General features: G+C 45.5%; 1 protein-coding gene across 2 annotated transcripts in view; it reads right to left on the bottom strand.

Annotated features, from left to right (window-relative positions):
* Window positions 1–8,988: 8,988 nt before the first annotated feature.
* The window catches only part of DEF6 (DEF6 guanine nucleotide exchange factor), a 554,612-nt gene continuing 550,972 nt past the window's right edge, over window positions 8,989–12,628 (bottom strand). Inside the window, exon 12 of one of the 2 annotated variants that reach the window (XM_073666425.1) lies at window positions 8,989–9,740. In XM_073666425.1, coding sequence (XP_073522526.1) covers window positions 9,589–9,740 — 152 coding nt within the window. In that variant the 3' untranslated portion in view covers window positions 8,989–9,588. The remainder of the gene's footprint in view (window positions 9,741–12,628) is intronic. The other variant, XM_073666424.1, reaches the window with a different exon arrangement.

Here is a 12,628-nt window from a genome sequence, read left to right as displayed (position 1 = left end):
ATTGTTGGAATACCATTTCCGGTGACTACCTCTTGAAGCTCATCAAGAGAATGCCAAGAGTGTGCAAAGCTGTCATCAAAGCAAAAGGTGGCTACTTTGAAGAACCTAGAATATAAGACATATTTTCAGTTGTTTCACACTTTTTTGTTAAGTATATAATTCCACATGTGTTAATTCATAGTTTTGATGCCTTCAGTGTGAATGTACAATTTTCATAGACATGAAAATACAGAAAAATCTTTATATGAGAAGGTGTGCACTCCAGCAAAATAAATGCAGCCTTACTTGGCTTAAACAACTAAACAAAAGATAAACTATAGCACAGTCCATATATGTGTGTGTGTGTGCGGGTCGCACACACAAGTTATGTCCAGCCTTCAGCTCCCTCCTGAGCTATGGCTGTCCAGTCTGGAGACCTTGCCTCTCCAAACACAGCTCAAAGAAAAAAAAACAGGACTGAACATTTAAACAATGCTCAGCCACACCCTTTAAGTGAGTTAACCCACCAGCATATAACATGCTGGCAGAAAGTGCACTGGTTTCAGTTCACACAGGTAGCAACCTGTGCAACACATATCTCCCCTTATATACCATACCAGTAACTCTGTCACATATTCCCCTCCTCTGCCCAAAGCTGGGCACCTTCCGATATGGGATGTTCTTCTCCATTTATCTCTTGAGAGAGTACGGCTCCTAGACCAACCTCTGAAGCGTCTGTCTGGACCACAAACTCTTTCTTGAAGTCTGGTGCGACAAGGAATCGCTGTTTACACAGTGCTGACTTCAAGGGTTGAAACGCAGTCTCGGTTTCCTCCGTCCACTTCACCATGGTTGATCTGGTGCCTTTTAGGAGATTCGTCAGTGGCACGGCCATCATGGCAAAATTTGGGATAAACCGCCGGTAATATCTCACCATTCCCCAGAATGCGCTCACTTGTTTCTTGGAGAGCGGTTTCGGCCAGGTCTGGATTGCCTCCACTTTATTAACTTGTGGCTTTATTTTGCCTCTCCCGACGACAAAGCCCAAGTACTTGGCCTCCTCTTTTCCAATGGCGCATTTTTTGGGATTTATTGTAAATCCCGCCTTCCTTCGAGCATCCAGAACCGCCTGTAGTTTAGGTAGATGACTTTCCCAGTCTGGGCTAAAGACTACAATGTCATCAAGGTAGGCTGCGGCATACTTCTTATGTGGGGCTAGAATCCGATCCATAGCCCTCTGGAAGGTGTCTGGGGCCCCCTGTAGTCCGAATGGCATCCGAGTGTATTGGAAGCACCCATCAGGTGTTGAGAAAGCCTTGGTCGTCGGGGACACGGGGATCTGCCAGTAGCCCTTCATCAGGTCCGGAGTGGTGATGTACCTCGCCGGTACAAGCCTCTTGATGAGTTGAGTTAATTGACGCGGGGCATCGGGTACGCGTCACACTTGTACACCTCATTCAGCCAGCGGTAATCATTGCAAAACCTCCACTCTCCGTTGGGTTTTGGCACGAGGACGATGGTGCTCGACCATCCACTCTTTGACTCCTCTATCACACCAAGGTCTAACATCCTCTTCAAGTCAGCCGAGATCACCTCCCAGCGTTCTTCAGGAATCCTGTATGGCTTCAGGTTCACCATTATATGCGGCTCTGTTAGCACATCATGTTCTACCACCTGGGTATGCCCCAGCAACTCTGAGAACAGGTCCCGATTCTGCTGGAGCAGTTCTCGACACTGTTGCTTCTGGGCTGGCGAAAGGGTCTCCGCTATTGTGACATCTTCCACCTGGCTTTCGGGAGTGGCTCCCAGGCAAGGAGTGCCCATGGGTTCCCGATCTCGCCACGGCTTAAGCAGGTTTACATGGTGCATCTGGTATAGCTTTCTTTGGCCAGGCTGGTGGACTCTGTAGTTCACTTCACCGAGCTTCACCACCACCTCATATGGGCCTTGCCACTTGGCCAGAAACTTACTTGGAATAAGAACCAGGACGTGATCCCCGGGTTGGAACTGCCTCAGCCTTGCCAACCGGTTATACACCCTCGCCTGGGCTTCCTGCGCCTGGAGAAGATGTTCCTTCACAATGGACATCACCTTCGCCATTTTCTCCTGTAACTGGGTGACATGTTCGATGATGCTCCGGTGGAGTATGACCTTGGCCTCCTAGGTTTCTAAGGCGATGTCTAGGAGACCTCTTGGATGCCGTCCATACAGGAGCTCAAATGGAGAGAAGCCAGTGGAGGCTTGAGGAACTTCTCTGACAGAGAAAAGCAGAAATGGGAGCTGGTAGTCCCAGTCTCACCCATCCTTTTCAACGACCTTCCTGAGCATCGCCTTTAAGGTCTTACTGAAGCGTTCCACTAAGCCATCCGTCTGCAGATGATAAACTGAAGTCCTAATCTGGGCAATCTGAAGGACTCTGCATAGCTCCTTCATCACCTTGCTCATGAAGGGGGTTCCTTGATCCGTCAAAATCTCTTTTGCAGACCTGTCCGAGCAAAAATATGAACTAGCTCTCGGGCTATACTTTTACTGGACGAGTTCCTTAGGGGTACCGCTTCGGGGTACCGGATCGCATAGTCCATGACCACTAGGATGTATTGGTGGCCCCGGGCCGATTTAACTAAGGGACCCACAAGGTCCATGGCAATTCTCTCAAAGGGAACCTCTATAATAGGTAGTGGAACTAAGGGACTACGGAAGTGGGAGGTGGGCGCGGTTTTCTGGCAGGTGGGGCAGGACCTAAAATAGTTTAAGATTTCCCGATAGCATCCTGGCCAATAAAACCTCCTTATTATTCTCTCCTGGGTTTCTCAACCCCTAGGTGTCCCACCAGAATATGTGAGAGTGTGCCATGTTTAATATCCTCTGACGGTATGAACCTGGAACTAACAGCTGTTCCACTACCTCTTCACTTTTTAGTTTGGTCACCCGGTATAATAGCTCCCCATGAACTGCAAAGTGTGGGTACCTGGTGTCCGCCCCCGGCTCTTGAGCAACACCATTTCAAACAGTAACATTATCCCACGCCCCTTTCAAGGTCAAGTTCCAAACCTGAGCTGACCCAAAGTTCTCTCCAAGCACCTCTAATTCAGGAACGTCGACCACCTCAGACACAGTCTCAACCTCGTCGCCGACAAGGACACATAGTGGGAACTCATCCACTTCTGATGTCGACCGGGGTATTTCTCTAGGGTCCTGGCTTTTTTTCTAAGGAACTCGGTCTGGATCCCTACCTCCACAAGTCCCAGAACAAGGGAAAATCGCGCCCCAAAATGACAGGATGTATCAGGTCCCTGACCACCCCGACCTCGTGGGGTTGGGCGCCACAATCTGTTCTGACTGTCACTCTGGCCACCGGGTAGTTCTTGGCGTCCCCATGTATGCAGCGGATGCCCACAGATTTGGTAGGGATCAGCTGGTGGGGAAGGGTGGCACTGATTAAGGTTACCAGACTCCCAGAGTCCAACAGCCCCAGGACCTTCACTCCGTTAATGGATACGGCACATGCTTGCGGGCCCTCGCTGGGTTGACAGTCCACACTGCAGGCCGGGTAAGCATAATATGAACATTGTCTGCCTAGGCTGCAGTCCATTGGCTCAGCAGACGTATGACACTGGGCAGCTACGTGTCCCAGATTGTGACAGCGCCAACAGATCACATCCTTAACAACAGTCCTTGCGGCACCTTGATTGGAAGTGGGACGCCCCCCAGTTGTGGCTCTGAACCCCTTCAGTGGTGAACCCACCCCCTTGAGGGCACTCCAGTAGGGGGGGGTGATTATGTTGGGTTTCCCTAGGGATATTTTTGACCACTTGGTACCTCTCTACCAGGGCAACAAGGTCGTTCGCATTCCGAGGGTCGCCCTGGATGAATCTGTCCATCACCACGCGCTCAAACATCTGGGCAGGAGTGGAAGACTCTGGCTGCAGCTACTTTTGGACTAGATGTAACAAGTCGAACATCTGTGAGTGTGGAGACTTGTCGCCAGCATACGCCAAGTGGTGGACCCTTTGCGCTCTGATATTGTCACTCCTGAGCGTGCCAATATCTCGGTTTTTAATTTTGCGTACTCCTTTGCGTCTTGTAAAGTCAGATCGTAATTGGCCTTCTGCGGCTCCCCGGTCAAATATGGCGCCAGAACCTCCGCTCAGAGCTCCTGAGGTAATATCTCCCGTTCCGCCACCCTTTCAAAAACAGTCAGGAAAGCCTCAACGTCAACCCCCGGGGTCATCTTCTGTAAGGTTCTCCTTACCGTTTTTCTGACGTGTGCATCCTCACCTGGATGCGGGGGTGGAGCTGATGTCCTGCCACAGATCTCCTCTGCTAGGAGCTCTATCTGTCGTTGCTGCTGCTGGATTTACTGTATCAAGAGTTTATTTTTCTCCTGCTGCTGCTCCCGTTGCTGCTGAAGCAGCTCTCCGTGCTGCTGCTGCTCTCTGTGCTGCTGCTGCATGCTCTGCTGGGTCTGCAAGTGCAGTTGCTGCATACTTTGCTGCCTTTGGACCCGGTGCTTAATGAGCTCCTCCATGCTGCCGGACTTCTCTGGCTGGCTGCCGGACTTCTCTGGCTGGCTGGCAGCCTTTACCCAGGATATCCACTGGTCTTTGTGGCAGGTACATGTGTTCCTGGAATCTTGCATGCACTCTTGCACATTGCTTGAAAAAGGCTGTTCTCAGCCGAAATGTTGCCACCAGTTGGGCTAATAAAGCTCTTGTTTACATCAATTTTTGGAGTGCTGCCTGCTTTTTTTCAAGACTATATGTTTGATAACTGGAGGGTTATCTAGAAAGCCTTGCAGCCACTGACTTTTATTTTTGGAACTGTTCCATTTTTTTTAATATATATCTCTTTCCAAGGAAATTTGCACAAATATTTTTTCTTTACATATATATATGTGTATATATACACTGTGTGCAGAATTATTAGGCAAGTTGTATTTTAGAGGATTATTTTTATTATTGTTCAACAACTATGTTCTCAATCAACCCAAAAGACTCATAAATATCCAAGCTTAATATTTTTGGAAGTTGGAGTGTTTTTTTTTTTAGATTTGGCTATTTTAGGAGAATATCTGTTTGTGCAGGTAACTATTACTGTGCAGAATTATTAGGCAACTTAATAAAAAACAAATATAATCCCATCTCACTTGATTATTTTCACCAGGTAAACCAATGTCAGTGCACAAAATTTAGAAATAAACATTTCTGACATGCAAAAACAAAAAACAAAAAAATTAGTGATCAGTATAGCCACTTTTCTTTATGATGACACTCAACAGCCTTCCATCCATAGATTCTGTCAGTTGTTTGATCTGTTTTAGATCAACATTGCATGCAGCAGCCACTACAGCCTCCCAGATGCTGTTCCGAGAGGTGTACTGTTTTCCCTCCCTGTAGATCTCACATTTTATGATGGACCACAGGTTCTCTATGGGGTTCAGATCAGGTGAACAAGGAGGCTATGTCATTATTTTTTCTTCTTTTAGACCTTTACTGGCCAGCCACACTGTGGAGTAGTTGGATGCATATGATGGAGCATTGTCCTGAATGAAAATCATGTTTTTCTTGAACAATACCGACTTCTTCTTGTACCACTGCTTGAAGAAGTTGTCTTCCAGAAACTGGCAGTAGGTCTGGGAGTTGAGCTTCATTCCATCCTCAACCCGAAAAGGTCCCACAAGTTCATCTTTGATGATATCAGCCCATACCAGTACCCCACCTCCACCTTGCTGGCATCTGAGTCGGAGTGGAGCTCTCTGCCCTTTACTGATCCAGCCTCTGGCCCATCCATCTGGCCAATCAAGAGTCACCCTCATTTCATCAGTCCATAAAACCTTTGAAAAATCAGTCTTAAGATATTTCTTGGCCCATTCTTGATGTTTTATCTTATGTTTCTTGTTCAAAGGTGGTCGTTTTTCAGCCTTCCTTACCTTGGCCATGTTCCTGAGTATCGCACACCTTGTGCTTTTTGATACTCCAGTAACGTTGCAGCTCTGATATATGGCAAAACTGGTGGCGAATGGCATCTTGGCAGCTTCACGCTTGATTTTCCTCAATTCATGGGCAGTTATTTTGCTCCTTTTTTGGCCAACACGCTTCTTGCGACCCTGTTGGCTATTTGCCATGAAACACTTGATTGTTCGGTGATCACACTTCAAAAACTTGGAAATTTAAAGACTTCTGCATCCCTCTGCAAGACATCACACAATTTTGGACTTTTCAGAGCCCGTCAAATCTCTCTTCTGACCCATTTTGCAAAGGAAAGGAAGTTGCCTAATAATTAAGCACACCTTATATAGGGTGTTGATGTCATTAGACAACACCCCTCCTCATTACAGAGATGCACATTACCAGATTTACTTAATTGGTAGTTGGCTCTCAAGCCTATGCAGCTTGGAGTAGGACAACGTGTATAAAAAGTATCGAAGTGATCAAAATACGCATTTGCCTAATAATTCTGCACGCGGTGTATACATATTGTGGTACGACGACTCGCTCGGCCACTTTCGGAAGTAGACTCAGGAACCCGGGTTTTCTTTGCAGGCTTTATTAACAGCATAAAGCTCTGCACTCCAGCAAAATAAAATACAGCCTTACTTGGCAAAACTACAAAACAAAAGACAAAATATAGCACAGTCCATATATGTGTGTGTGTGTGCGGGTCGCACACACAAGTTATGACCAGCCTTCAGCTCCCTCCTGAGCTATGGCTGTCCAGTCTGGAGACCTTGCCTCTCCAAACACAACTCAAAGAAAAAAAAAACAGGACTGAACATTTGATGCTCAGCCACACCCTTTAAGTGAGTTAACCCACCAGCATATAACATGCTGGCAGAAAGTCCACAGGTTTCAGTTCACACAGGCTAGCAACCTGTGCGACACATACCTCCCCTCATATACCATACCAGTGACTCTGTCACAATATATACAGTACAGACCAAAAGTTTGGACACACCTTCTCATTTAAAGATTTTTCCACCAGACTTCTGCATAACACAACTGATGGTCCCAACCTCATTTATAAGGCAAGAAATCCCACTTACTAAACCTGACAGGGCACACCTGTGAAGTGAAAACCATTTCCGGTGACTACCTCTTGAAGCTCATCAAGAGAATGCCAAGAGTGTGCAAAGCAGTCATCAAAGCAAAAGGTGGCTACTTTGAAGAACCTAGATTATAAGACATAATTTCAGTTGTTTCACACTTTTTTGTTAAGTATAGAATTCCACATGTGTTAATTCATAGTTTTGATGCCTTCAGTGTGAATGTACAATTTTCATAGTCATGAAAATACAGAAAAATCTTTAAATGAGAAGGTGTGTCCAAACTTTTGGTCTGTACTGTATATATATGAATATTTACAAGATGTTTCTCCAGCTACTCCTCCAACAATGGTGATAAGAAACAACTTTTATTCAAATTCCATTAAAACATATCCATAGTCCACAGAACAATATAGATGCAGAGACCCCCCTGGCCTTTTCCCCCTCCTCCACCAAAGTTGAGGTTACCCCTACTGCCAGTACCTCTTCCTCGGGGCCACCAGGTTCATACCCCACTTCTGGAGGATGTAACCTGGCTACCACCAGTGTTGGCGGTTGTTCACTGGGTGGGACAACTGTTGGCCAAAGTACAGAAAATAAAGGAAAGTCTCTGCCAAGTATCAGTAATCATAATGTAAATTAATCACAACCCCCACCTCGTGGCATCGCCTCCCTGCTGGTGTGTTTATCACCACTAGTGCAGTAGGATAGTCCCAATGTATGCACAACACCACAATTTTCTGACCAGTGTACTCGCTGGTTTGTACTAGGTTGGCTCGTACCAGAGTAACGAGACTACCTGAGTCCAGTAGGGCCATAGCCAGGGTGCCCTCCACATCAACCTTACATAAATGTCCATTACTGGGACCCGCCGGGGTGCCAGTTGTGCAAATCCGTTCGGCATAATGGGATTGGCGGTACCCAAAGTTTGTGTCCATAGACTCAGCCAAGTGGGGGGCAGTCGGCTCTCATATGGCCTGGCTCCAGCAGACTATGGGGCCCCTTTCTCCCCCAGAAAAGTCTTGAGCGGCCCTCCAGGGCTACGCTCGCCAGGTCAGGGGTGGGGACTTAGGGGTCCTTCCTGTCACCTTCTGGGAGTCCCTCCCTGGAGATCTTTGGTAGCCTCATATCGTTCTATAAGATCCATCATCTGGAGCGCATCAGTAGGGGACGCCTGGCCCACCCAGGATTGGAGGGAGTGGGGCAAAGCCCTCCAAAATGTATCAGTCACTATGCGGACCAGCATGACCTTGGGAGACAGTACCTCGGGCTGCAACCACTTTTGTATTAAATGCAACAAGTCATAATATTGGGACCGAGCCGGCTTGGAGGGGTTAAACTCCCACTGGTGCACCCGCTGGGCCTGGACTAACATATTTACCCCAAGACGTGCCAGTATCTCACCCTTCACGATCGTGTAGTCCGCCATTTGCTCAGGGGGTAGGTCCTGATAGGCTTTTATAGGTCCTGGGGCCAGAAACGAAGCAATGACTTCTGCCCACTGGTCCCGTGGTAGACTCTCGAACATCTGCAGATACGTCTCGACATCATCAGATTTATCCATTTTAGGGATCACTGAACGAACCACTTTCCGGACATCATGGATTCCCCGTGGAGTTCCTGTTGTCTGCGATGTTGTGATGTGCTGTATCAACAGCTGGTTGGTTTCCTGCTGCTGTTGATTAAATATCAGCTGCGGTTGGTGGCTTCCTGCTGCTGCTGTCTAGCCCGCTGCTGCTTTTGCATGGCCTCCATAAGCACTTTTACTGTGGCCTCCATTTCTGCAGATTTCCACAACTGGATCTGCGCCACTCCTTTCACCCAGGACATAAAACTGCATTGCCGCATTCTCCACCAATTGTAGGGATTTGCTCTGGTAGGCAGCAGCAGGCACGCAATAATGAGGCAACACACAAGCTTAAAGTCCAAACTTCAGTGTTTTATTAAGACTTTAAAGAGCAGGTGGCAGAAATGGAAAAAAAACAACGTAAATATACTCCAACTTGGAGAACCACCGGTCCTCAGACTCACCGTTGCATGGTACGGGCTTAACTAAGCAGCTGCCTGTTCACCACTAGTGATGTGGTTAGTTGCTGGCCACAGGCGACCATCAGGTGCCATTCCCAGGGTTGCTTGAATCTTTGTCACAGACCTTTCCAGCATGTATCCAAACAGCAACACAAATTCAGGCTCACTCCAGCCTAGCTCCACACACCCTGAGATTTCCCCCCTAACTGGCTTATGCAGGCTTGATTGCTGCAGCTGTGTATGTCAGGTGTTGGACTGAAAACCTGGAAAGTTAGGGAAAATCCAGGCCACATTTTACCTTGCTGGGAGAAATATGCCTTCCATCCAGTACTACACCTTTCACTGCATCACGCTTTATAAAATATAATCAATACCCTAATACATGGGCAAATGTAAAAATTTAATTAAAAGCAAAATTGAAAAGGCACATTTTGTTTGACCTAAATACTGAAATTCAAACTCCTGACAGTGAGGTCTGATAAAAATATGCAGAAATATGTGTATCTAAAAAGGTGCAGCCTCAGTTGGTGTTTGGTGATTCACTGATCTACTGAATTTTCAAAATGGTCTTCAATGCTTTGGTCAAAATCTTTCCCTTCTGATGTCTGCAGCCTGTTAAGAGATGAATCACGTTGCGAGAGAACACCTCCCCATAATCCCTGAAAACCACGAGCAGTGGCTACACGCTTCTCTAAAAGAGAGAGAAAAAGACTGTAAGAATTCAAAATAAAGAACAGGCATTTCTAGATAAAACATCAGGAGTTGTAACTTTTATCAATCCTGAATTACTTTTTTTGTACTAAGAACACTTCTCACATGCCTGGGCTTTCTTCTGATGCATTTTCATATGTTGCTAAAGTTTTTTTCCAATATAAGTACCATTTTATACTGTATATACACGAGATTCAAAAATTACTGTTCAAAAGTAAAGGTCTCGAGTTAATGTAGCATTAATGATAAATGGTCAGTGACTAAAAATAAAAGCAATGCTGGCTTAGTTGTCCATAGCAACTAATCACAGCATATCTTTAATTTTTCAGAAGACAAGAGTAAAATGTGCTCATATAGTGTGAAATAAGATGGGCGATCAAGAAAGTGCTTGAATGACCTAAGACAACCCATAACTGAAACAGTGGAGTCCGTATCCGAGTATGTGCTGCTATATGTCTAGACTGAACAGGACTACCACCTAGACGTGCTGAGTCACCAATAGAAATCACTTTGAACATTTGTAGTGTATAGATATGTCTTTAAAAATGTAAAGTATGTCTTTTCATGTTAATAAAGTTGTGTTATGTTCTCTCAGTTATGAATACAGAGGCTATGATTTTTCCCCATCCTTTCTGAATCACCCTGTATAATTGTAATTTTTTTTTACTACTTTTTCCTATATTGAGAACTTTATGGTGCACTTTTATGTGCAGCTGACCTACAATACAGCAGCTTTACCTCTGGCTTGAGGGAATGGGTCAGAAACTGGTGGCAGAGTAGTATTTACACAAATCTGTTAGGAGATATCACCTACAACATTAATGCCTTAAGGACCGACTGTTAGAACTCTCCTGTTAGGTTTTTTCTATCTTGCTGGTCACATGACCTTGTTTGCCTACTTAATCCTGCTCCACCCTCCTGGCCTTGCTGGACTTCATTGTAATTTCTACTCTTTAGCTAGCCTGATGCTTAGTTACCTTTCTCAGTCAGTTTAGCTTGGTCTTCGGACCTTTATGTTCTATGTTGTGTGTTTGTCTTTTACTGCTACAATTTCTGCTAGGAGGTGCCCAACTTTATCCCAGTCCCTAGTTCTTGTAGGGATCCCTCCCTTGCATCTATAGGTCTTCGTACAGACTAGCCGAGGACTTTAACGGGTCTGATTGCAGGATCAGGTTCCCCGTTACATCGTAGGGATCTAGCTTAGTTCTATTGTAGGGACAGATCTCCTTTCTTTCCTTAGTGCTTGCAGCAGATCACAACAGTAAGTCCAGCTCAAAAAATATCTCTAAGGAAAGACTTCCAGTTTCCATCATGGTGTCGGTTCAGGATTTGGCTCAAAGCTTGCAGGGACTCTCTCTGGAGGTGGCCGAGCTCCAACAACATGTGAGTAGCTGTTCTGGAGCACATTTTGTGGAGCCAAAGGTACGTTTACCTGATTTATTCTTTGGTGATCAACAGGAATTTTTTTTCTTTAAAAATGCTTGTTTATTGTATTTTCGTTTGAGACTCAGATCCTCTGGTGATGAATCACAGCGCATAGGGTTCATAATGTCACTTTTGCGCAAAGAACCTCAGGGATGTGCCTTTTCTCTCCAACCTAGTGATCCATGCTTTAGATCAGTGGATAGTTTTTTTTCTGCTTTGGGTTTGTTGTATGATGATCCTGATCGTGTCTCATCAGCTGAGACTGAATTAAGACATTTGAGGCAGGGATCAGGTAATGTGGAAAAATATTGTTCTCACTTCCGTCGGTGGTCTGCCCAGGTGGGGTGGAACGATTCAGCTTTGAAAAGTTTGTTTCTTGCGGGGCTAGGTGAAAGGGTTAAGGATTTGCTGATTGCTTATCCCACACCTGGAAACTTGCAGGAGGCAATGCAATTAGTTATACGGGTGGACAGGAGACTGCCTGCAAAGGTTAATGAAAGTAAATCCTCTGCCATGTCAGCTCCGAGTCTTGAGAGGGTCTGTACTGACATTGGAGAGCCGATGGAGATTGGGGCGATGGCACCCCGCTCTCAGGAAAAAGACCGCAGATCTTCTGAAGGTTTGTGCTTTTATTGCGGGAAATCTGACCATTTTATTAAGAACTGTGTGCTTCGTATGAACAAAGAAAAAAAAAAGGTCAGTTACGCCCGTATTGCCTGTTTAAATTCTAAGGGGGTATTTCTTTCTGCTACTACTGCTGCTCAGGAAGAATTAATTGAATTTCGGATATTTGTGGATTGTGGTTCTACTCTGAATGTGATTGATGGGGGATTCTTGGAAAAACTTAAATTAAAACCCAAACTTTTGTCATCCCCTATTGCTGTGGTTTCTGTCGATGGCTCCCCCTTGAAGAGTGTTACTCACAAGGTCTGTGAATTTCCCCTCACTATTAATGGTATTCACCAAGAAAATTTAGATTTGGTGGTATTAAATAATTTGCCTTCTCCAGTAATTTTGGGGTTACCCTGGTTAAAATTGCACAATCCTGTATTGGATTGGTCTACCAATGAAATTAAGTCCTGGAGTCCTAAGTGTTATGACAAGTGTTGTAACGGACTTATTGCTGCGGTGGAAAAAGGGGAATTACCTGTACCTATTCAGGATTTTTGGAGAGTTTTTTCTGAGGAGGAGTCACAAATATTGCCTCCCCATAGAGACTATGATTGTACCATTGAATTTGTCCCTGGAGCGACTCTTCCTAAAAGTCGTTTATTTAATCTTACTATTCCTGAGAGAAAGGCTTTGGAGGAATACATACAGACAAGCTTGCCCGCCGGTCACATTAGGCCTTCCAAGTCTCCTGTGGCTGTTGGATTTTTTTTTGTTGAAAAAAAGGACGGCGGTTTACGTCCTTGTCTGGATTTTCGTGAGATTAATAAAATT

Source organism: Phyllobates terribilis, unplaced genomic scaffold, assembly GCF_046119375.1.
Source record: "Phyllobates terribilis strain yellow unplaced genomic scaffold, ASM4611937v1 Scaffold_2__4_contigs__length_985480577, whole genome shotgun sequence".
Taxonomy (NCBI): Eukaryota; Metazoa; Chordata; class Amphibia; order Anura; family Dendrobatidae; genus Phyllobates; species Phyllobates terribilis.
Note: the sequence above shows the minus strand (reverse complement) of the source record. Positions and strands in the feature narration are given on the sequence as shown.